The sequence below is a fragment of the Lithobates pipiens genome, unplaced genomic scaffold, assembly GCF_037356315.1.
Source record: "Lithobates pipiens isolate NorthernLeopardFrog02 unplaced genomic scaffold, aLitPip1_a1.2 Scaffold_10, whole genome shotgun sequence".
NCBI lineage: Eukaryota > Metazoa > Chordata > Amphibia > Anura > Ranidae > Lithobates > Lithobates pipiens.
Window position 1 is genome coordinate 51,997,788 of NW_027507686.1, and position 26,255 is coordinate 52,024,042.

The 26,255-nt window shown below is 44.9% G+C and overlaps 1 protein-coding gene across 2 annotated transcripts in view; it reads right to left on the reverse strand.

Moving 5' to 3' along the window:
- The window catches only part of NLRC5 (NLR family CARD domain containing 5), a 286,405-nt gene that overhangs the window by 129,526 nt on the left and 130,624 nt on the right, over positions 1-26,255 (reverse strand). For both annotated transcript variants that reach the window (XM_077454771.1, XM_077454764.1), the window contains 6 exons: positions 22,059-22,142; positions 10,718-10,801; positions 10,166-10,255; positions 8,628-8,690; positions 5,072-5,155; positions 406-495 (listed from right to left, as the gene is read on the reverse strand). In XM_077454771.1, the coding sequence (XP_077310897.1) occupies positions 406-495; positions 5,072-5,155; positions 8,628-8,690; positions 10,166-10,255; positions 10,718-10,801; positions 22,059-22,142 (495 nt within the window). The remainder of the gene's footprint in view (positions 1-405; positions 496-5,071; positions 5,156-8,627; positions 8,691-10,165; positions 10,256-10,717; positions 10,802-22,058; positions 22,143-26,255) is intronic.

The following is a 26,255-nucleotide window of genomic DNA, read 5'->3' on the forward strand; positions in this document are numbered from 1 at the left end:
AAAAATTTGAGAGCATGTTCTCAATTTTTCCGGCGGAAAAACTTTCTATCGGAAACTACGATTGTGTGTATGCAATTCCAAAGCGCAAAAATTTCACGCATGCTCAGATTCAACTACAAGATGGAAGCTATTGGCTACTGACTATCGAACTTCCTTTTTCTAGTCCCGTCGTGCGTGTTGTACGTCACCGCGTTCTTGACGGTCGGAATTTGGTGTGACCGTGTGCATGCAAGACAGCTTGAGCGAAATCCTGTCGGAATTCTGTCGGGAAAACCATCAAAGCTTTTTTTCCGACCAAAATTCCGATCGTGTGTACCTGGCATTACAGGAATTCTGAGGATTCTGTGTGAATTAAGCTGTACATCATTAAATATTATACTGTCACAAGATAGAGCTCCATCTTACCAGGCAGTGATATGCGTAACACGTGTGCAGGAACTAAGGAAAGCCAGCAACACAAAGATGCCATCTTCTGAGAGGTGATTCATGCACATGCTGTAAAAAAAAAGTGGGTTTTTTGACACTTAGTGATGAACTCCAATCAATTCTGACATTTCTAGCTGCTAATGGGCCTCATGTACGAACATCCTGTGATGCCCACCGCTACCAGCTATCTCTTTTTAATTTTTAGTATATCCATAGAAGATATTTTAGACATAATTTATTTAAAATTATGTTGATTTTTCAACCCAAGGGTGATGTTTGGGTTGAACAATTGCAAAGTGCCACAGTGACGTGTTCATGGCTTTTATCAAGGAAAACAAACGTAGGGAAGCGCAATGCATAGCTCAATTAACCACTTTATTAAAATATCTGTAAAAAATAAATGAATGCACTCACATGCTCACTGAACCAGGATGCCTTTAAAAATCAACAACAGAATCCAAGATTTGATTAATTGCGCTATGGTTTGTGCTTCCCTGATGGCTCCCAAGGGAGCTTGTTACAGCTGGAAGAGATGGAGGAGAGGCGAGGGGGCAATTCTATACTCATTTCTATGGTTTTAGACTTGAATGTCCAACAAGGTCATACAGATGTAATGGTGCCCACACACTTTGGCCCGTATCGTGTAACTGTTTTGCTCTATTCTTAGTCATTGCTGCATGCCTGGATTGGTCTGCATTTTACCTGTTTAAGCTGTAAATGGAGGAACAATTGCTAATATTCTTATCCATTATACATGGTATTCAGTTGAATTCGAGGTCAGTGCCGGGACAAGGTCATCTAGAGCCCTGGGCGAACATGTCAAATTGCCCCCCCCAAGATGTATGAGTCTCCCCACAAAAACACTGAGCACTAATCTGCATGCTTACCACCTAAGCATTGATTCCCCCTTAGAATAAATAATCCCACCCTTCAAAAGAATAAATAACCCCTTCTAGCACAAATCCTCTACCCCTAAAATTTCCCCTCTTAGTACACATCTTCCCTCCCCCACTTCAAATTACCTCTTGCAGCACCAATTCTCCCCAAATCCCCCATCCAAGTACAAATCGTCCTCCCCCATCCCCCCTCCCAACCAGTGGCACATGCCCCCCAGCCTGCACAATCCCCCTCTCGTAGCTTGCACCATCAAATATCATGTGTGTGGCCATGCACTGTGTGGGGCGCTGGACCAACAGGTCTTTACCAGGCTGGTCACCCTCCTCACAAGCACATGACCAGAGCCCGAGGCCCCGATTGACCTGTTTCATGTTGTTCTGCTCTGCACCCCAAACCATCCCACCCTGTGATACCTGTGAATCAACACTCCCTATCGGCTTTTGGCTTCCCAATCAGGACGGAAGGCCGAAGACCCAGAACCCAGAAAGAAGACTGGGTCAAAACAGAAGCCACAGCACCAGGAGAGCCGTGACCCCTGGAGGGTTCCACCTGTAGGGTGAGCGCAGACCTGGAGGGACTGGTCCGCACCCCCCAAAATCCTCCAGAACCAGCCGCCACTGCTCCCAACACAACACTGCCTCCCCTCAAATTCCCTCTTCAAACACAAATCCCCCCCCTCCATCTCCTTGTAGCCCCGGCTCCCTCCCCACCTCACATGGTACTACAGTGCCCAGGGCTGCCACGGCTCCTGCCTACCCCTTGTCCCAGACCTGTTTGAGGTTCACCAAAATTAACAAAGTAGCATGCTTAGTCTATGGTAGATATTTCCTTCACATTAGTGGCATAAAGCTTTTGTATAAATCTGTTGGGGAAGGCTGAGAACAATAGGGGATCAATAGTAATACAGCATATGGGTGCACTGCCAATATCCAAAGTTCCACTGTTGTGACTGTTGGTACCCACACACAATGTGATTTTTATTGCTTGATCATTTCTGTTTGTGTGATCAGCTTTACACATATTTCACATTTAACAGACCAAGTGACATCCAGTAAGTAGACTTGGGGCCTATTCACACAATCTAATTGTGGTAATGCGCCTGTTATAGCAAGACACAGCAACGCATGGTAAATATGTTGGTGTGATTCAGTATGAATGGCACCCCAATGTACATGTCAATAAATGAACATGAGTTGTGCTGCCAGAAAATTGTGCTAATAAGTTTGTTGGCAGGTGTGTTGAGTGCCATTCAGAATGCATTTAATGTGCATTGTAAATAATATAACATTTACAGTACGCATTCTGTAGCTGCTCTTTTGCTTAGTCCATGTTTTCATCCATTTCACAATGCTGGGGTTGATTTACTAAAGGAAAATAAACTTTACACTTTGCAAAGTGCAACTGCACTCTGCAAGTGCAGTTGCTCCAGAGTTTAGTAAATGAGGGGAAGCTCTGCTCACTTTCAGTACCCTGTCATATGCAAGCAAAAAATGTTTCTTTCTTTTCCTTGCACATGATTGGGTACTGCAAAGTTAAGTTTTACCTAATTTAGTAAGCTCTGGGGCAACTACACTTTGCAAAGCGTGCAGTCTATTTGCTTTTAGTAAATGAACCCCACTGTGTTGTTGCAAAGCTGTCTGCAGACAAGCCTTCCTCTTTCTAGACCCCTGATGATGCTACTATTGCAGTTCAGTAATCAGAGGTTGGAGTGGCCATGAGATATGTCTCGATACCTATAATTAGGCAGGGCCTTTTCTCAGCGGGGGAACACAGTTCTAGCACCTCTAGCACTGAATGTAAAGGCAAGGGGTGCTGGGGTGGCCTGAATAGTCTATTGATGCTGGTTGTTGGGGGATCTATTGTTCCTAAAGTGAATCTATTTTTGCATGGCGGAGGTCTATTATTGTTGCTGAGGAGGGCTTATGTTGCTGGTGGGGATAGTTGAGGCAGGGGTCTATTGTTGCTGGAGGTTGGGGAAGCTAGTGTTGCTGGAGGACATCTATTTTTGCGTGGCAGTCTATTGCTGCTGGGAGGTCTATTGTTGCTGGTGGGGGAAACTATTGTTGTTGGTTGGACTTAACCACTTTCAGACCGGACCATTTTGCTGGCTTAAGACCAGAGCACTTTTTGCGATTCCGCACTGCGTCGCTTTAACTGACAATTGCGTGGCCGTGCGACGTGGCTCCTAAACAAAATTGATGTCCTTTTTTCCCGCAAATAGAGCTTTTTTTTGTGGTTTTTGATCACCTTTGCGTTTTAAATTTTTTGCGCTATAAACAAAAAAAGAGCGACAATTTAGAAAAAAACACATTATTTTTTACTTTTTTCTATAATAAATATCCCCAAAAAATATATAAAAAAAACATTTTTTTCCTCAGTTTAGGCCGATACGTATTCTTCTACATATGTTTGGTAAAAAAAAAATTGCAAAAAGGATTATTGATTGGTTGGCGCAAAAGTTATAGCGTTTACAAAATAGGGGATAGTTTTATGGCATTTTTAGTAATAATTTTTTTTTTTACTAGTAATGGCGATCAGTGATTTTTATTGTGACTGCGACATCATGGCGGACACATTGGACATTTTTGACACATTTTTGGGACCATTGTCATTTTTACAGCAGTGTTATTCAAATGCACTGATTCCTGTGTAAATGACACTGGCAGTGAAGGGGTTAACCAGGAGGTGGCAGTGTAGGGGTTAAGTGTGTCCTAGGGGCGTGTTTCTAAGTGTTGGGGGGTGTGGCTGTGTTTTACAGATCACTGATCTCTGCTGCAATCACAGGGAGCAGAGATCAGTGTCATTTGTTGCTAGGCGGAACGGGGAGATGCTGCTTACGTGGCATCTCCCCGTTCTTCCTCCCCATGAGACGATCGCGGGTATCCCCGAGGCGATCGAGTCCGCGGAACCCGCGGTTGGACTCACGGGGGTACGACTGTCACGCGCGCCAATGGCGGTGCGCATGCAATGGCATGGTGGCAAATTCAAAGGATTGTACCTGTACGCCTATTTGCCTGTCCGTGCCATCCTGCCGACGTACATCGTTGTGCGCTGGTAGGGAAGCGGTTAAGTTGTTAGTGGGGTCAATTGTTGCTGGAAATGAACTACTGTTGAGGGTGGTCTATTGTTGCTGTCTGCTGGAGTCGGCTGATGCTGGGAAATCTGTTGTTGCTAACAGGGTCTATTGTTGTTGGGATCCATTGTTACTGGGGGGGGGGGTCTGTTGTTGCTGGGGGAATCTATTGTTGCTGGGAAGGGTCTATTGCTGCTGGGGATCTACTGTACTGCTTTTCTTTCCACACAAATTACTTATCACCACAAATTGATACTTGGTTCTGTAGTCTCTAAATGGGGTGGTACAGGGAAGTAGGTAGGGGGTGGAACCAAAGGATATTGCTCAGAGTTGGGTAGGGGGTGGAACCAAGGGATATTGCTCAGAGGTGGGTAGGGGGTGGAACCAAGGGATATTGCTCAGAGGTGGGTAGGGGGTGGAACCAAGGGATATTGCTCAGAGGTGGGTAGGGGGTGGAACCAAGGGATATTGCTCAGAGGTGGGTAGGGGGTGGAACCAAGGGATATTGCTCAGAGGTGGGTAGGGGCAGAGGCAAGAAGTGATTCAGAAGGGGGAAGATCCTTCACCTATTCTCTGAAAAAAAAAAGCCCAGTGATTAGTAAAGGTCCAATTTAATAGCCACAATCACAAATTAACCTGGGAGACGAGTTCAAAATTTCATACTAACTGACGCACCTGACTTCCATCAGATTAGGATTCTGCATCAATACTTTCATGAGCGGAGCCACATCAAGCTTCCCAATCCTACAACTGTTTAATCTGAAAGGCAAGGTGTTAGACACCCAGCTATGAGTATATACTGCATAAAGAACAAATGGATATGAATGTTTTTCTGTAGTGTGTGACAAATGCCTTCATATCACCCCGCTAATTAAAATGTAACCTTGTTTTTAATCCAAATGAGAATATAGCAGTTGTTTTGTACAGTACAAAGTGTATGCACACTCCCTCTCCAACATTTTATGAATCATATGGCTTTTTTTTTTATTTTTTTATGTTGGTTATCCATACATTTATAATATGAATGTTATGCCGCGTACACAGGACCGGACTTTCTGTCAGACTAGGTCCGACGGAATAAGTCTGTCGGACAATCCGAACGTGTGTGGGCTAATCTGATCGTTTTTGTTTAAAAAGATCCAACGGACCTAGAAATAGAACATGTTTCAAATCTGTCCGATGGAATCAATTTCTATCGGGAAAACTGTTCATCTGTATGCTGGTCCGACGGACCAAATACGACACCAGGGAAGCTATTGGATACAGGCTATTGAACATCCTCTTTTAGTCCCGTTTTACATCATCACGTTCGAAGCGAACATACTTTCGAACGCACTTAGTCTGTTCGTGTGTGGCCAAGTCCATTCGTTGGGGAAGAACGTCGGACCTAGTCTGCCGGAAAGTCCAGTCGTTTGTGTACGCGGCATTAGAAAGCACCCGCGTTTCAAATGGAATGCCACCTACTAAGACTAATGCCTTGTACACACGATCGGACATCCCGACCACAAAATCCGTCTGATTTTTTCCGACGGAATTTGTTCTAAACTGGTGCTGCATACACACGGTCGGACAAAGTTGTTGGAAAATCCGATCCTTCGGAACGTGATGACGGGACTACGTCGAAGGCTATTAGCCAATAGCTTTGGTCTCATAATTTGATCTGAGCATGCGTGGCACTTTGTCCAATCGGAATTCTCTACAAACGATCGGAAAAAGTCATCGTAATTTCCGATCGGAAAAAGTCATCGGAATTTCCGACAGAAAAAGTCCATTAGAGCCCACACACGATCGGATTTAACGACAATATAATCCGATCTGACCTTTTCCATCGGAATTTTCGAACCTGTGTACAAGGCATAACTGTTAGTTTGACATTACCCTTAAGATCACCATTCTCAGAGCCATGCCACCCATGAGGCCAATTAAGGTGACACATTGTCCTCATTGAAGCTCAGTAACACTGAACCTAGTAAATCCATGGGCTCAAGGATACTGAGTTTTCTGCTGCTGCATCTGTCACACAGGTAGGTTCTTAAAGTGTTACTAAAACCACAACAGTAAAATCAGTCTATATATGCAGTAAAGCATGCTTGTTATATTCACTGTGGAACTTAAAGGGTTAATCCTCTGCATTGTGTAAAAAGACTGTTTGATACTGTCTGCTCTGATACTGCCCTTCTTTTACTGTCTCCATTCCATCTCCTGCTAGAACAGAGCCTTGGGGGCACTCTGCACATGCTCAGTTTGGTGTGTAGTGATAGTTGTTTTTTTTTTCTTGGGAGGGTGGATGTGATCAGCACAGGGCCAATCAGCTCTGTCCAGATAAAGGTTCAGGGGTTCTGCAGCCTCATAGAACAGTCAGAGTAGAATGAAAACTCCTACAAGCTTTAACCAGACACTGATAGAAGTCACAAGACTGCTATATATTGCTGATGAAATAGGGTACTTAGCAGTTTATATTTACAGTAAATTACCACCAAAATGTCATTCAGTTAGTGTTGAAACCTGTCAGGTTTTATTGCTGTCTGTACCCTCATTAGGGAGATTCACCCTCTCTATTTGCGCACATTTTGGGTTGTCACCAGAACAGGAATAGAGGGGAAATCTTCTGGTGGGGACACTAGTTGTGATGATCCTGGTGACACCCCGGGATTGCCTCACTTTGGAGGGATTTCTTTACATATCCTGTTTTTGTTATGGACAGGAAGTGAAGGAAATCTCCCCAAAAGGGACACAGATGGCAAAAAAAAAACAAGAATTACAACCGTCTCTTACTTCCAAAATGAAAAAAAAAAGTTTTGCCTTTAAATCTACATATCTACAAGTGTTACTAAAGCCAGGACCCTGCATTGACTTTTCACTGGTCTCCCACAGTACACAGAAACGAAAAATGCAATAGTTTTAAGTAAATAAAAAACTGTCAAATACTCATCAACAGTATATAGCAATCTTGTGACTTCTATCGGTGTCTGGTTAAAGCTTGCAGGAGGCGTTTTCATTCTCCCCTGATTGTCTGCAGCACTCTGATCCTCTGTATGGACAGTGCTGATTGGCCCTATGCTGTTCACATTCATGCTTCCAAGAAATAAAAACTCTCTAGCACAGGGGTGGGCAACCTGGGGTCTTCCAGCTGTTGCAGGACTACAAGTCCCATCATGCCTCTGGGAGTAATTGTAACTGCCAGACTTGCAAAGCCTCATGGGAAATGTAGTTCCACAACAGCTGAAGGGCCCCAGGTTGCCTACCCCTGCTCTAGCAATACACACCAAACTGTGAAGACAAGCACAAACAGCCTCTTTAGACAATGCCGAGAATTAACCCCATAGGCTCATACAAGAAACAATATAAATTGCACTTTTTTACTATATTTCCTAAAGGTGAACTTATCCTTTAACGTAGAATTCCAGCTAAAGCTTTTTTTTTCTTCGTGCTAACAGACTGGGTAAGGGTTATAACTCCTGTCAGGTGTTTATTGCTGTCTCTGTCCCCATTAGCGATATTCACCTGTATTTCTTGTCCCAGAGACACGACAGGAAGTGAATGTAAATCTCCCATAAATGAGGGGCAGTTTAATCTTTGACATTTGTCACCAAGGATTTCAATAAGAGGAACAAAGACAGCCTTCAGATCTTAACAAATATTCTACCATTTCCCCTTTGTAACCAAAATGGGACAAAAAATTCTGCTTAAATTTTTTATCTCATTGTATTTGATTTTAATAAAAATGAGCCATACACTAGATTATGTCCCTGGCAGTGTGACAGCTCCATTCCGTTGCTCTTTTCATTTGACAGTATGTTGATTCTCTTTGTCCAGTAGGTAATGCTCATAATTCCTGAATGACTACAATAGCTGCTCTGACTGTATATATGAGTCATACAGAAGTCATTTTTTTTGCTCCATTACATTACAGGAGTTAATATGAAATAATTAGATCGTTCTAAAATATTTCCAATGTACCCGTAACTATGTTTATGCTAACTACTATTGCAAAATGTGTATATTCATATGCAAAAATGTGCATTAGTAAAATCCAAAAAAAAAAAAACATCCCATCTATTCAGGTCTGCATGACATTGTTATTTAAACTCAAATAAAATAATGGAAACAAATGTATGAAAATGCAATTACAAAGTCTTATCGCCCTCTAGTGTATTTTTAGTGGTATAACAAGTAACATAAAGCAGAAACGCTTGTAGGTTAGGCAGTGTGTAGAACTGTATCCCCCTACCTGCAGGTGACCTTGTCAGCTATAGGCTGCCTCTGTAAATGTAAGTGGATGTTATCAGCTGACCTGGAAAAGAAACATTAAAGATAGCAAAGACAACAGATCTGAGATAAGAAAGACTCTAGACATTAGCAGTGATAGATACACAGATATTGGAGAGAGATGGAAAACTATTTCACTTAGTGATGGGAGCTAATGGAAAAATTAAATAAGCAAATTGACAAAAATGAACAGTAAAGATTTATCATAGTGAATCAATAATTGTAAATGTTTATCTTGTTCTGTGTAAACTGGCGCACAATACAAATTTTCATTATAGACGGTGGCACCATTCCATGGACCTGTACACAGCTCTCTTCGTTTTAATGGCACATACCGAAACCATAAACAAATAAAAAAAAAAATGCATTTCTAGCTAAGCATCACCTCACCCTCCCCCAACATCTGCAACATGTAGTTACAGGTTTTAGTGAATGAGAGATTAGGAGTATTTGTCCTTACGGTGTGGCTCTCCAGCCAGTATGTTCTTCCCAGTGTGAGCCTTACGTGAAAAGCTGAGGGATCACTGCCTACCTTCCTCAAGGGTAAGATAAAGAAAAATTTGAAATTAAAGATTAATTCCTCGATTCATTTTTTGATCGATTAAAATTCTTTTGATCAGTACTCACCTCTCCGCCGGCTTCAGGGTCTTCAGGGAGTTCTGTCAGAGATCCGGTGACGTCACGGACATTGACGTCACTGGACTCCTCCCCCCTTCCCCAAGTGACTCCATCTGCTAACGAAGTGAAGGGGGGAGGAGTCCGGTGACATTGAAGTTCTGGTTGAACGTACAGGGGAGGAGCTATGCATGACGTCACCCGCTGCTGCTGCTACGGGACTAACACGAGTGTCAGCTTTATATGCTGTGTTTTTATCATCTTTATGTGAGTAGTTTGTGTTTGAACACAAAAATGTAATCTTATACTTAAGCGGTGAGCACTTAGATCTTTTCTTTCTACCCATGACCTGGCGTCCTTGTTGAGATCTAAGGAGACATGAGAGAAGTTTATGGTCCGTGTTAACCCTTTTGATACCCGCTTGCATGACTGCCTGTTTGCACAGGGGTCCATGCCATAAGGTGAGAGTGATTAGTTAGACCGGAAGTGGAGGGATTGTCACACTACCGTGGAAAAAAAATGTATTACGTCAGTGCTACAGTTTGAATTTAAAACGTATTTGTGTGAACTGTGAAGTTAAGTCATGGATTGTGGCAACTAACTAGTGTCGGGTGATTGTATATAGTGTATACCACATTTACCACTGACTAATGCAGAGTTGCAAAGCAAGGAGATCAGCTAAAAGTAGTTGGATCTGTATGTGCATTATAATTAATCGAAATTAGTCGATTAATCGATTAAAAAAAAATCAATTAATCGAACACGAAAGTTTTAATCAATAACACCCCTTAAAAAAAACATCCACTGAAAATCCTTGTGACAAAATGTAGATTTTAGAAATTCTGTTGACAAAGAACACGCTTAGAGATATATTTTCACTCTTACCTTATATCGACTTCGGTAATCCGGCGACAGAGGTTGATGGAATTAGCCAATAAAGAAACACAGTTGGGCGATAGGTCACTTTTACTGATGCTAAGGAGAAGACCAATATAATTATACCAGGAGAGGAGAGGAGGGGAAGAGCGAGAAGAGAAGATGAGAGGGTAGGGGAAGGGAAAATAGGGGAGGAGAGGAGAAGAGCGGGAAGGAGAGGAGAGGGAATGGGAAGAGAGGAGATGAGATGGGTGGAGAGGCTAACATTGTAAAGAAACAAGGAGAGATGGTAGGGTGAAGAAAAAGAGGATGGGGAAGGAGAGAAGGAGAAGAATAAAGTAGATGAGATGAAAAGGGAAGAGATGGGAGGCGATAGAAGAGGTAAGGAAGAGGGTGGGAGGAGAATAGAGAAAAGGGAAGGATAGAGAAAAGGGAAGGATAGGGAAGGAGAAGATCAGAAAGGAAATGATGGAAAGGGAAGGGAAAGGAAGGGATAAGGAACAGACGAAAGCATCAAAAATGAAATAAGACTATCAATGTATCTACATGTAATTATCTTACTTGAGGAGAATCAGATTGGTAAGCTGTGGCAAGTATTCCAGCAAGTGTGATATCATTTTGTAGCTCAGTGCATTCATAGATAGACTGCAGAGAGAAATCATTTTGCTAATCAATAACTGGTCAATTTTCAAGGTAGGATTAAAAAATAAATCATTATTTAAACCATAAAGTGTGTAATCAGGTTGCTCTAAAGGCAAAAGTTCATAAAGTTACCTAACTGTCACAACTGCAAGTCAGGAGCTTAAAGTGGATGTAAACCCAATTCATGATATCTGACCTAGGCACATACATCTGCAGTGTTTTCTTATCTCTCTCCAAAGCCCCAAGTGCTGTGTCTTTCTGCTGCTGTGTTCTTCTGTTATCAGCATGAGAGATAAAACCAGCCTGGAATTTGTATCAGGGAGGTTGCTATAAATAGATTAGCAGAGAGTTTGTCTTGTCACAGCACAGCTCTGAAAGTCTCTGCCTATGAGGAGAGGGGGTGTGTGCCTTTTCTCCAATCAGCTGTATTGGCTGCATGCCAAGAATCCACCCCCACAGTTGAACAGAAAGAGAAAATCTGTGCACTTTCTAAAGAATATAGAAAGCTGAAGACAGCAGATATACATGTAAAACTTATGTAGGGAGATTTATTTAATTTCTGTGTATCATCTGAGGCTGTTCACTTCACTGGGTATAAGGGAGGGTTTACATCCACTTTAAAACTACAGGTTTGGGTGTATGTGCACCCTATAATGAAACTATAATTCTGTGAGGTACTGTATTTATTTAAAATGCCTTTTTAAACCTTATAATTGTTTAACCACTTGAGATCCGCGCTATAGCCAACGTCTATTGACGTCGTCTTGTGCACGAGCGGCCTTGTGCGCCCCCAGAAGGGCGCACGCGGCGCGCTCTGTGATCAGTGAGTCTATGAGTACCTATCAGTGCCCATCCGTGCCACCCATCCATGCCACCCATCCGTGCCACCCATCAGGGCCCATCAGTGCCATCTTATCAGTGGCCATCAGTGCCGCCTTATCTGTGCCCATCAGTACCGACTTATCTGTCCCCATCAGTGCCACCTTATCTGTGCCTATCAGTGCCACCTTAACTGTGCCTATTAGCGCCCATCAGTGCAGCCTATCAGTGCCCACCAGTGCAGCCTATCAGTGCCCACCAGTGACGCCTCATCAGCGCATATCAATGAAGCAGAATAATTACCTAAATTACCTGTTTTGCAAAATTTTATAACAAATTATTAAATATGATTTTTTTTTGTTTCAAAATTTTCCATCTTTTTTTGTTTGTTTAGCAAAAAATAGAAACCCCAGCTGTGATTAAATACCCCCAAAAGAAAGCTCTATGTGTGGGAACAAAATTGTAAAAAATAATAATTTGGGTACAGTGTTGTATGACCGCGCAATTGTCATTCAAAGTGCGTCAGCGCTGAAAGCTGAAAATTGGTCTGGGCAGGAGGGGGGGGGGGGGGGGTTAAGTGCCCAGTAAGCAAGTGGTTAAAGTATTGGTGCAAGAATGCCACTGGTGTCACTGAGCAATGTGGGGATGGTTTACTAAAGGCAAATAGACTGTACACTTTGCAAAGCTCCAATGACTTCCATAATCCAATCATGTGCGAGCAAAAATGCATTTTTTTTTTAATTTTCCTAGCACGTTATTGGATATTTTTTGCAATGTGAAGCTTTAAGCTTTGGCGCAACTGCATTTGTAGAGTGCACAGTCTGTGTTTGGTAAATTAATCCCTATGAGTTTGCTAAACAGCCAGGTTTTGAGACTGATGGTTGGTAACTCGAACCTTCGGCTCCCTCCACATACAGACTGGCTAGGGCATGCCGGCACCTTAATGTTCTTGAGCCACTCCTTTGTTGCCTGGCCATGTGTTTTGGGTCATTGTCATTCTGTAATACCCATCCACTATCCATTTTCAATACCCTGGCTGAGGGAAGGAGGTTCTCTCCCAAGATTTGACGGTACTTGGCCCTGTCCATTGTCCCTTTGATGTGGTGTCCTGTCCCCTTAGCAGAAAAACACCCCCAAAGCATTATGTTTCCACCACAATGTTTGACGGTGGGGATGGTGTTCTTGGGGTCATAGGCAGCATTCCTCCTCCAAACACAGCGAGTTAAGTCGATTTTGGTCTCATCTGACCACAACACTTTTACCCAGTTCTCCTCTGAATCATTTGGGTGTTCATTAGCAAACTTCAGTACATGTGCTTTCTTGAGACCTTGCGGGCGCTGCAGGATTTCAGTCCTTCACGCATAGTGTGTTACCAATTGTTTTCTTGGTGACTATGGTCCCAGCTTCCTTGGGATCATTGACAAGATTCTCCAGTGTAGTTGTGGGCTGGTTCCATACCATTCTCATGATAATTGAAAGTCCACGAGGTGAGATCTTGCATGCAGCCCCAGACCGAGGGAGAATGACAGTTATTTTGTGTTTCTTCCATTTGTGAATAATCGCACCAACTGTTGTCACCCTCTCACCAAGCTGCTTTGCAATGGTCTTGTAGCCCATTCCAGCCTTGTGTAGGTCTACAATTTTGTCCCTGACATCCTTGGACAGCTCTTTGGTCTTGGCCATGGTGGAGAAATTGCAATCTCATTGCTTCTGCGGACAGGTGTCTTTTATATAGGTAACAAGCTGAGATTATAGACTGATCATTTCTTTGTCAGTGGGCAAATGTAAAAAATCAGCAGGGGATCAAATACTTTTTTTCCCTCACTGTAAACCACCTGACAGTTTTTATACAACTATATATCTAGGAGTTATTGCTAATGACACTCTAGAACAGATAGAACATCTGTTCTAGAGTTTCTGTATACCTTCTGTGCCCATTAGGAAGGGTTCCCACTCTGCCTGTCGGAATGTACATGTAGCACCCTTCTAGGTAGGTGCTAGAAGAGAGTATAGTTTTTGGGTCGTTCTGCTTACCAGGAAGACTGCCAGGTAAATTTAGATGCTCTCTGCCTACCAGGGAGCAGGGATCCATTGATAGGATCTGCTCATGGTGCCGAGATGCTGCTCATGTTGTCTGAATAATTCACACTAGTCCAATAGGACAGGACATATTGGACAGTGGGAGGAAATCTGACAAATGAGAGCAGGCATAGTTACAGCCCCGTCCATTCCCAGAGGAAAGTGCCTCAGTGCATGCTGGGTGACTGTATATATGCCAAGGGCACATGTTCTCTGGGTCTTTGGCTGGAGAACAGGGTCCCTGAGGGAGGTGGCTGACCTGAGGGCCTGAATCGGAGTATAGCTGCAACCCAGATGTCCAGCAGAGCTGATGGAAGGGAAACACACCAAGAAGGATCTGTTTCGGCCTACAGTGAGTACATATCTGTGTCATGGGGCCTGTTCTGTGAGGGCCATCCCTTCACCTAGTAGAGTCAGTGGACGGGTGTCAGCCAAAGGGGATGCTAGTGAGCGTCCTCAAGATAAAACAGTTTCATCAAGTCTGCTGCCAGAACAAGCAAAGGACTTATTCTTCCCGTACAAGTGTTGTATGGTATAACAAAAAGTCTGTTACCACAATTAACCTGGTGAGGCTGAGCGAGAGTTGTCCTCATCTGCAATTGGTTCCAGTTGGAGTATCCTCACTATATCATCATAAAAGAAGTTAGGTGCTATACGGTCCAATGACCTTCACCCATAACTAAAATATATATTTTTAAGGACCAAACCTTTAAGAGGTGATTAACAAGTCCTGAACTACAACCCTCTGGGGTGTACCTGGCCTGTTTGTCCCTATTCAATGTATGTAGATGTTCTGCAAGCATACCATTTAAGTGATTACACATTATACACAATCTATAGAATATCTCAGTCTTTTTTTTATATTTTGTTTTGTTTTTTTCTCTAGATAATTTAGCACGGCATATGACCTGTCTGCTTCTCCTTCTGAGGAATCAGGCTATGGATCTTGCAAAGCGTGTAGAGGAATCTTCAGTCAAACACTTAGTTTAATATAAGGGGACATGCCATGTTGTGTGTGTGTGTAGATTGTATGATAAACTATAGTATTATTAGTTAGTTCTATATTCAGCAGAGAGGAATAGTGATGGCCGAACGGTTCGCCCGGCGGTCGTTTCGCGGCGAATTTCCGACTTTCGCCGTCCGCGGGTTCGAACGCCTTTTTCCGTCGTTCGCCCCGGCGGACTTACGTGTTTAATGTATACAAGAACTTTAACCTTTCGTGACACGTTTATCATGTGTTACAGGACAACCAATTGAGACATGACAGCTCATGGACACTTGGACATTCCCCCTAACCTATAAATACACCCGATCCGGTGGCCATTTTACATTCTTTCTTCTGTCACTGTAGGGAAAGGATCCTGTGTGGAGTAGGGACAGAGAAAACGCTAGCTATTTGGTACACAAAAGTTCTTTTCAGGACTGGTATAGGTGTTAGGTCAGCAGCCTGAGTTTCTTTTGTCAGTTTAGATAAAGGGACAGAGCGCTGTATGCTGCTATTTTAGGGACAGCTCAGCCAGATTAGTCTTTCTTCATCATCATCATCATCATCATCATTAGCTGTTACTATCAGGTCCACAAAAGAGCTGTTCCAGCTAATCGTTCCAGCCTACTCTTTTTTGCCAATTTGTATAGGGACAGGCAGGAAGCAGTGTGTCAGGCAGTGAGGATAATTTTAAAGACTTGCTGTTACTATTAGTTCCACAAAGGTTCTTTTCAGGACTGGTATCAGTGGTACGGTAATAGGCTTGTACACGTATAATATTCTTTCTTCCAAATATAGAAAGAATATTATACTTGACTGCTGCCCTTCTGCTGCAGTCTGCTAATCATTCACAACTCACTTGTTCCACAAAAGTTCTTATAAGGACTGGTAACTTGGTCTGTCTAGGGTGCTACGGTACATAGGCTTGGGTGCGGTACAGTCTGCTGTTCTGTAAGGACCGCTATCGGTCCACAATAGATAGGGTTGCCGTGCACTACTGCTGACCGCTGCCCTATACTGCAGCAGTCCTTCAGCGGTATAGGGACTGACGCACAGTCTGCTAAACACTAATACACAACCTGCTTGGTCCACAAAAGTTCTTATAAGGACTGGTAACTTGGTATAGGGTGCTACGGTACATAGGCCTGAGTGCGTTACAGTCTGCTGTTCTGTAAGGACCGCTATCGGTCCACAATACATAGGGTTGACGTGCACTACTGCTGACCGCTGCCCTATACTGCAGCAGTCCTTCAGCGGTATAGGGACTGACGCACAGTCTGCTAAACACTAACACACAACCTGCTTGGTCCACAAAAGTTCTTATAAGGACTGGTAACTTGGTATAGGGTGCTACGGTACATAGGCCTGAGTGCGTTACAGTCTGCTGTTCTGTAAGGACCGCTATCGGTCCACAATACATAGGGTTGCCGTGCACTACTGCTGACCGCTGCCCTATACTGCAGCAGTCCTTCATTGGTATAGGGACTGACGTACAGTCTGCTAATCACTAACACACAACCTGCTTGGTCCACAAAAGTTCTTATAAGGACTGGTAACTTGGTATAGGGTGCTACGGTACATAGGCCTGAGTGCGTTACAGTCTGCTGTTCTGTAAGGACCGCTATCGGTCCACAATACATAGGGTTGCCGTGCACTACTGCTGACCGCTGCCCTATACTGCAGCAGTCCTTCAGCGGTATAGGGACTGACGCACAGTCTGCTAAACACTAACACACAACCTGCTTGGTCCACAAAAGTTCTTATAAGGACTGGTAACTTGGTATAGGGTGCTACGGTACATAGGCCTGAGTGCAGTACAGTCTGCTGTTCTGTAAGGACCGCTATCGGTCCACAATACATAGGGTTGCCGTGCACTACTGCTGACCGCTGCCCTATACTGCAGCAGTCCTTCATTGGTATAGGGACTGACGTACAGTCTGCTAATCACTAACACACAACCTGCTTGGTCCACAAAAGTTCTTATAAGGACTGGTAACTTGGTATAGGGTGCTACGGTACATAGGCCTGAGTGCGTTACAGTCTGCTGTTCTGTAAGGACCGCTATCGGTCCACAATACATAGGGTTGCCGTGCACTACTGCTGACCGCTGCCCTATACTGCAGCAGTCCTTCATTGGTATAGGGACTGACGTACAGTCTGCTAATCACTAACACACAACCTGCTTGGTCCACAAAAGTTCTTATAAGGACTGGTAACTTGGTATAGGGTGCTACGGTACATAGGCCTGAGTGCGTTACAGTCTGCTGTTCTGTAAGGACCGCTATCGGTCCACAATACATAGGGTTGCCGTGCACTACTGCTGACCGCTGCCCTATACTGCAGCAGTCCTTCAGCGGTATAGGGACTGACGCACAGTCTGCTAAACACTAACACACAACCTGCTTGGTCCACAAAAGTTCTTATAAGGACTGGTAACTTGGTATAGGGTGCTACGGTACATAGGCCTGAGTGCGTTACAGTCTGCTGTTCTGTAAGGACCGCTATCGGTCCACAATACATAGGGTTGCCGTGCACTACTGCTGACCGCTGCCCTATACTGCAGCAGTCCTTCATTGGTATAGGGACTGACGTACAGTCTGCTAATCACTAACACACAACCTGCTTGGTCCACAAAAGTTCTTATAAGGACTGGTAACTTGGTATAGGGTGCTACGGTACATAGGCCTGAGTGCGTTACAGTCTGCTGTTCTGTAAGGACCGCTATCGGTCCACAATACATAGGGTTGCCGTGCACTACTGCTGACCGCTGCCCTATACTGCAGCAGTCCTTCATTGGTATAGGGACTGACGTACAGTCTGCTAATCACTAACACACAACCTGCTTGGTCCACAAAAGTTCTTATAAGGACTGGTAACTTGGTATAGGGTGCTACGGTACATAGGCCTGAGTGCGTTACAGTCTGCTGTTCTGTAAGGACCGCTATCGGTCCACAATACATAGGGTTGCCGTGCACTACTGCTGACCGCTGCCCTATACTGCAGCAGTCCTTCAGCGGTATAGGGACTGACGCACAGTCTGCTAAACACTAACACACAACCTGCTTGGTCCACAAAAGTTCTTATAAGGACTGGTAACTTGGTATAGGGTGCTACGGTACATAGGCCTGAGTGCAGTACAGTCTGCTGTTCTGTAAGGACCGCTATCGGTCCACAATACATAGGGTTGCCGTGCACTACTGCTGACCGCTGCCCTATACTGCAGCAGTCCTTCAGCGGTATAGGGACTGACGCACAGTCTGCTAAACACTAACACACAACCTGCTTGGTCCACAAAAGTTCTTATAAGGACTGGTAACTTGGTATAGGGTGCTACGGTACATAGGCCTGAGTGCGTTACAGTCTGCTGTTCTGTAAGGACCGCTATCGGTCCACAATACATAGGGTTGCCGTGCACTACTGCTGACCGCTGCCCTATACTGCAGCAGTCCTTCATTGGTATAGGGACTGACGTACAGTCTGCTAATCACTAACACACAACCTGCTTGGTCCACAAAAGTTCTTATAAGGACTGGTAACTTGGTATAGGGTGCTACGGTACATAGGCCTGAGTGCGTTACAGTCTGCTGTTCTGTAAGGACCGCTATCGGTCCACAATACATAGGGTTGCCGTGCACTACTGCTGACCGCTGCCCTATACTGCAGCAGTCCTTCATTGGTATAGGGACTGACGTACAGTCTGCTAATCACTAACACACAACCTGCTTGGTCCACAAAAGTTCTTATAAGGACTGGTAACTTGGTATAGGGTGCTACGGTACATAGGCCTGAGTGCGTTACAGTCTGCTGTTCTGTAAGGACCGCTATCGGTCCACAATACATAGGGTTGCCGTGCACTACTGCTGACCGCTGCCCTATACTGCAGCAGTCCTTCAGCGGTATAGGGACTGACGCACAGTCTGCTAAACACTAACACACAACCTGCTTGGTCCACAAAAGTTCTTATAAGGACTGGTAACTTGGTATAGGGTGCTACGGTACATAGGCCTGAGTGCAGTACAGTCTGCTGTTCTGTAAGGACCGCTATCGGTCCACAATACATAGGGTTGCCGTGCACTACTGCTGACCGCTGCCCTATACTGCAGCAGTCCTTCATTGGTATAGGGACTGACGTACAGTCTGCTAATCACTAACACACAACCTGCTTGGTCCACAAAAGTTTTTATAAGGACTGGTAACTTGGTATAGGGTGCTACGGTACATAGGCCTGAGTGCAGTACAGTCTGCTGTTCTGTAAGGACCGCTATCGGTCCACAATACATAGGGTTGACGTGCACTACTGCTGACCGCTGCCCTATACTGCAGCAGTCCTTCAGCGGTATAGGGACTAAGAGTTTTGTCACAGGGTGATTTAAAAAATGACAGGCAGAGGAAGAGGCAGGCCCTTCCGCAGGGGTGGTAGGGGTAGGGCAGGAGCAACAGCCTTGAGCCAAAGTGGGAAGTTGCAGAAGGTGCGTTCAATTACTTTAAAGGACGCACCAGACTTGGTTGAGTGGCTCACTCAGCCTTATTCTTCTGCACCCTCCTCATCCTCTCGATCTGCACCCTCTTCTTCACTCTCTGCTATGTGCACCCCCAAAGACACTACCACCAACAACACCACCACCACCACATACCTTCCGCTTGAGTGCAAATGGGGGCCTTCATGCTCCAGTGTTTTAATAGGGACCCCCGTATAAAAAGCATGAGGGTCAAGGACCAGTACTGGGTGGCAACGTACTTAGATCCCCGGTACAAACACAAAATGGCGGAAATGTTACCGCCGTCGCAGAGGGCTGTCAGAATGCAGCACTTCCAGGCCTTGCTTCGAGAAATGCTGCATTCTGCTTTTGCGTGCGCTGGCAGAGGAGCAATTCCCACTCCCAGAGAAGGATTTGCGGGTACCAATCCAACAGCGCCTGCAAGAAGAGGCCGGTTTGAAGATGTGTTGGTGACTTCGGATATGAGGTCATTCTTTCAGCCGACCCATCGACAGGTGTCATCCGGATCCAGCATCAGGGAACGCCTAGACCGTCAGGTGTCCGACTACATTGGGTTAACGGCCGATGTGGACGCTCTGAGGAGTGATGAACCCCTAGACTACTGGGTGGGCAGGCTTGACCTCTGGCCAGAGCTTGCCCAATTTGCAATCGAACTGTTGGCTTGCCCCTCATCCAGTGTCCTGTCCGAAAGGACGTTCAGCGCAGCAGGGGGGATTGTGACCGATAAGCGTACTCGCCTAGCTCACGACAGTGTTAACTACCTCACATTTCTAAAAATGAATGAGGCATGGATCTCGGAGGAATTCAACACATGTGATCAGTAGACCATGTATATGTCTATAAACAATTTTTGGAATCAAGCACACAGACCTTCTTAATTCATTTGGCTCACTTCCCTGACCCAAAAAAGCACACCGTACTATATGCCCCTACCCTCCTCTTTGAAGAGGTTGAGCGGTGTCATATTTCTACTGGGGCTGCTTATTATGAGGGGTTCCCACCATCCCTGTGCTGTGCTGACTTCCTCCTGGGTGTTCTTATTATGAGGGGCTCCCACCATCCCTGTGCTGTGCTGACTTCCTCCTGGGGGTTCTTATTATGAGGGGCTCCCACCATCCCTGTGCTGTGCTGACTTCCTCCTGGGGGTTCTTATTATGAGGGGATCACACCATCCCTGTGCTGTGCTGACTTCCTCCTGGGGCTGCTTACGGTGCTGCTGTCAGCGCTGTATGTCACGGAGCTGCTGTCAGCGCTGTATGTCACGGAGCTGCTGTCAGCGCTGTATGTCACGGAGCTGCTGTCAGCGCTGTATGTCACGGAGCTGCTGTCAGCGCTGTATGTCACGGAGCTGCTGTCAGCGCTGTATGTCACGGAGCTGCTGTCAGCGCTGTATGTCACGGAGCTGCTGTCAGCGCTGTATGTCACGGAGCTGCTGTCAGCGCTGTATGTCACGGTGCTGCTGTCAGCGCTGTATGTCACGGAGCTGCTGTCAGCGCTGTATGTCACGGAGCTGCTGTCAGTGCTGTATGTCACGGAGCTGCTGTCAGCGCTGTATGTCACGGAGCTGCTGTCAGCGCTGTATGTCACGGAGCTGCTGTCAGCGCTGTATGTCACGGTGCTGCTGTCAGCGCTGTATGTCACGGAGCTGCTGTCAGCGCTGTATGTCACGGAGCTGCTGTCAGTGCTGTATGTCACGGAGCTGCTGTCAGCGCTGTATGTCACGGAGCTGCTGTCAGCGCTGTATGTCACGGAGCTGCTGTCAGCGCTGTATGTCACGGTGCTGCTGTCAGCGCTGTATGTCACGGAGCTGCTGTCAGCGCTGTATGTCACGGAGCTGCTGTCAGCGCTGTATGTCACGGAGCTGCTGTCAGCGCTGTATGTCACGGAGCTGCTGTCAGCGCTGTATGTCACGGAGCTGCTGTCAGCGCTGTATGTCACGGTGCTGATGTCAGTGCTCTGTATTACGGTGCTGCTGTCAGTGCTCTGTATCTCCTGCACCCTCTTGTTTGCCTACCCTGGTCCCTGACCTTCCCTCTCCTCCATTGCCTTCATTAGCTCCATAGTCCTGAATTGTCAGAACAATTTCCCAAATAAAAAAAAAATGCTTGTAGTTATCGATCCCAAATTCACCTCATACATGTATTATGCTATTGTCCAGGTGGTGGGACTACGTGCTACCCCCTAATAATTACCCCGTGGCCGCAAATTCGACCTAAAGGTTTGCGAAATTCGCCTCCCATTGAAGTCAATGGAGCCCGCGGCGAACGGTCGTTTTCGCGAACGTTTGTGCCCGTTCGCGTTTCGCGTTCGCGAAACGTCCCGTCGGAAGTTCGTCCATCACTAGAGAGGAATAATCTGTGGAGTTCAATTTCTGTATGAGGAGTTTTTATACCTTTTCAACAATGCTATATGCATTTTCTTTTATAATTTTCCAATAACAAATTTATAGGGGTGTGTATTCCCCATATTTTAATTGTGATCCAAGTCATGATCTTTCTGGGGCACCTTAAAAGGCCATATTATTAACAATTTGTGTGAATTTGACTTACTGGTGGGATGTGGTACCCTCTCTTTTCTTTGAAATGCCTAGTGGTTTCCTAAGCCCTGTTTTAGTTGAGGGCTTTATTGAATTGCGCCGATTATGCAACGTTAGCAATCATTTCACCAGACAGGAAGTGTGCGAAAATCTGCAACAGGGTCACACACACATATACAAAAACACTGCCAGGAGTTCTAGACTTTACTACTCTGATGAAAAAAATTAATTCTGTTTGGCTATTTGAGCAGACTTCAACAACACATTTTTTGAAGTGTCACTTTAAATCTGCCCCAGCATATACAGTAAAAATGAGATTGAAAAGAGGAACCTTCTTCTTACTTTATCTGTGTGAGATCAGGACATTGTATCAGAAGTCGTAGGATCCTCTGCAGTTTTGAGGAATTCATGCGGTACTCTGTAAGACTGCAGTGAAATGAAATGCAAATAAGGCAGAAAAAACATCAATATAAACTGAAGTATAATGCTCTTCATCAGTTTGTCTTGCTGTATCCTATCTTAGTTTATACACAATCGTTTATATAGGAATACACCAGCAATTGCGCATTACAGCCCAAATTCAACAATAAACAATGCTTATTTCACTTGTAAAAACCATACTATGAGAAATAACAATTTATTACAGCAAACAACATTTATAAATTATTATCTGTGGCTGACGTCACTGAGCCGGTCCAGGCTTGGGAAGGATCTGCCCACATGCCTGTATTGGCACCAGGCTCAGCCTCTCAGCGAGCTGCTGAGAGCCTGAGTCGGCCTCTCCAGCCCCCTCCACAGCCCAGCACTCCAGCAAGCGTGGGTGGGGGGCAGAGCAGAGAGCGGTGACTGACAGTCACCAGCTCTCTGCTCAGGGAGCCCTGAGAACAGAGCGATCGGTGGTGTTTGATTGCTCGGTTCTTGGTGTTAGAGCTCGTGGGGGACAAATGCAGCTTCAGACCAATGCTGCATCCATCTAGGTAAGTATGATTGAACAAAAAAATCCCATACATCTTTTAACCACTTAAGGACCGCCGTATTGCCATTATACGTCATCACAATGGCACAGGCAGGCACAAGCACGTAGATGTACGTGCCTGCCTTCCAGCGGGTGGGGGGTCCGATCGGACCCCCTCCCGCTGGATACGGTGGTCAGTTTCCCTCCGGGAGCGATCCGTGATGAGGGGATGGCCGTTGGTTTCTGGCCACCCCCTCTCGATCGCTCCTGGCCAATGACGAACTTCCTCCCACTGTGTATTGTTTACACAGGAAGGAGGAAGTGATGTCATTCTCCTCGGGGCGGTCTTTTTGACCGGACTACGAGGAGAAGACTAAAAGTAAGTGCACCAAAACACTACACTGACACATAGGTACACATAGGTACACAAACCCCCCCCCGATCGCCCCCCGATCCCCCCGCCCCCCCAGTCACAGTGTCACTGATTGCATTGATCATTTCTTTACTGATCAATGCATTCAGTGTCAGTTGTAAAAGTAAAAACTGTCAGGGCAGTTAGTGTTAGGTCCAGGGTAGCCCCCTATCACCCCCCAATAAAGATTTAACTCCCTGATTGCCCCTAGAGTTAACCCTTTCACCCCCTTTTGCCAGTGTCACTAAGCGATAATTTTTCTGATCGCTGCATCAGTGTCGCTAGTGTCGCTAGGTAGCTAGTTATTTTTTTAGGTTCACCGCCAGGTTTTTATATCGCTAGGTACCCCGATATACTACCCAATAATGGTTTTAACATCCTGATTGCCCCTAGTTAACCCTTTCACCCCCTTTTGCCACTGTCACTAAGCGATCATTTTTCTGATCGCTGCATCAGTGTCGCTACTGTCGCTAGGTAGCTAGTTATTTTTTTAGGTTCACCGCCAGGTTTTTATAGCGCTAGGTACCCCGATATACTACCCAATAATGGTTTTAACATCCTGATTGCCCCTAGTTAACCCTTTCACCCCCTTTTGCCACTGTCACTAAGCGATCATTTTTCTGATCGCTGCATTAGTGTCGCTACTGTCGCTAGGTAGCTAGTTATTTTTTTAGGTTCACCGCCAGGTTTTTATATCGCTAGGTACCCCGATATACTACCCAATAATGGTTTTAACATCCTGATTGCCCCTAGTTAACCCTTTCACCCCCTTTTGCCAGTGTCACTAAGCGATAATTTTTCTGATCGCTGCATCAGTGTCGCTACTGTCGCTAGGTAGCTAGTTATTTTTTTAGGTTCACCGCCAGGTTTTTATAGCGCTAGGTACCCCGATATACTACCCAATAATGGTTTTAACATCCTGATTGCCCCTAGTTAACCCTTTCACCCCCTTTTGCCAGTGTCACTAAGCGATAATTTTTCTGATCGCTGCATCAGTGTCGCTACTGTCGCTAGGTAGCTAGTTATTTTTTTAGGTTCACCGCCAGGTTTTTATATCGCTAGGTACCCCGATATACTACCCAATAATGGTTTTAACATCCTGATTGCCCCTAGTTAACCCTTTCACCCCCTTTTGCCAGTGTCACTAAGCGATAATTTTTCTGATCGCTGCATCAGTGTCGCTACTGTCGCTAGGTAGCTAGTTATTTTTTTAGGTTCACCGCCAGGTTTTTATAGCGCTAGGTACCCCGATATACTACCCAATAATGGTTTTAACCCCCTGATTGCCCCTAGTTAACCCTTTCACCAGCAATCACAGTATAAGTGTCACTGGTGACGCTGGTTAGTCAGTTAGTTATTTAGGTTCCCCGTCAGGTTTTTATATAGCGCCAGGGACCCCCATATACTACCTAATAAAAATTTGAACCCCCTGATTGCCCCTAGTTAACCCTTTCACCACTGATCACCGTATAAGTGTTACGGGTGACTCTGGTTAGTTTGCTTTTTATAGCATCAGGGCACCCACCATTTATTACCCAATAAAGGTTTAACCCCCTGATCACCCGGCGGGTGATATCAATTAGGTTTTAGGGTCAGGGTCTGCGTCGCCCCAGGCAGCGCTAGGTTAGTGCCAGTACCGCTAACACCCACGCGCAAAGCATACACCTCCCGTAGTGGTATAGAATCTGAACAGATCGATATCTGATCTGATCAGATCTATACTAGCGTCCCCAGCAGTTCAGAGTTCCAAAAAAACGCATTGTTAGCGGGATCAGCCCAGATACCTGCTGGCACCTGCGTTTTGCCCCTCTGCCCAGCCCACCCAAGTGCAGTATCGATCGATCACTGTCACTTACAAAACACTAAACACATAACTGCAGCGATCGCAGAGTCAGGCCTGATCCCTGCGATCGCTAACAGTTTTTTTGGTAGCATTTTATATTTAAATTCGGAAGGCAGTGCTTGGTTTTCGGGTTCCCGTTCGTGGCTAGGCTCCCAAAAAGTCCCACACATGTGGTATCCCCGTACTCGGGAGAAGTTTGTAATATTCCCGCAACTTTTGGCAAAATATAAAATATTCCATGGACTCCACATGCCTCTCAGTAAATAGCTTGGGGTGTCTACTTTCCAAAATGGGGTCATTTTGGGGGGTTTTGTGCTATTTTGGCATTTTATGGCCTTCGAAACTGTGATAGGTAGTGAGGAGTTAAATCAAAAATTTGCACCCTTAGAAATCCTGAAGGTGGTGATTGGTTTTCAGGGTGCCGTGCGCGACTAGACTCCCAAAAAGTCCCACACATGTGGTATCCCCATACTCGGGAGAAGTAGCGGAATATATTTTGGGGTGCAATTCCACATATAACCATGGCATGTGTGAGCAATATATCATTTAGTGACAACTTTTTGTAAAAATATATATTTTTTTTTTGTCATTATTCAATCCCTTAGGACAAAAAAAATAAATATTCAATGGGCTCAACATACCCATCAGCAATTTCCTTGGGGTGTCTACTTTCCAAAATGGGGTCATTTGGGGGGGGGTTTGTACTGCCCTGCCATTTTAGCACCTCAAGAAATGAGATAGGCAGTCATAAATTAAAAGCTGTGTAAATTCCAGAAAATGTACTCTAGTTTGTAGACGCTATAACTTTTGCGCAAACCAAAAAATATACGCTTATTGACATTTTTTTTACTAAAGACACGTGGCTGAATAAATTTTGCCCTCAATGTATGACTAAAATTTAGTTTATTCGATTTTTCTTATAACAAAAAGAAGAAAATATCTTTTTTTTTCAAAATTTTCGCTCTTTTTCCATTTATATCGCAAAAAAAAAAAAATCGCAGAGGCAATCAAATACCATCAAAAGAAAGCTCTATTTGTGGGAAGAAAAGGACGCAAATTTCGTTTGGGTGCAATATTGCATGACCGCGCAATTACCAGTTAAAGCAGCGCAGTGCGAAATTGGAAAAAGACCTCTGGTCTTTAAGGTGTTTATTGGTCTGGGGCTGAAGTGGTTAATCTGTACAATCTTGAGAAAAAAATGAAACCTTTAAATACATTAGTGTGTGACTAAGGTTCAGAGGGCAGTATTTTCAATACAAAGCTAAGATCATGAACACGATCTCAAGCTAGCAGGAGGAAAGTTCTAAACTAATCTTAGAAAGTTTTATT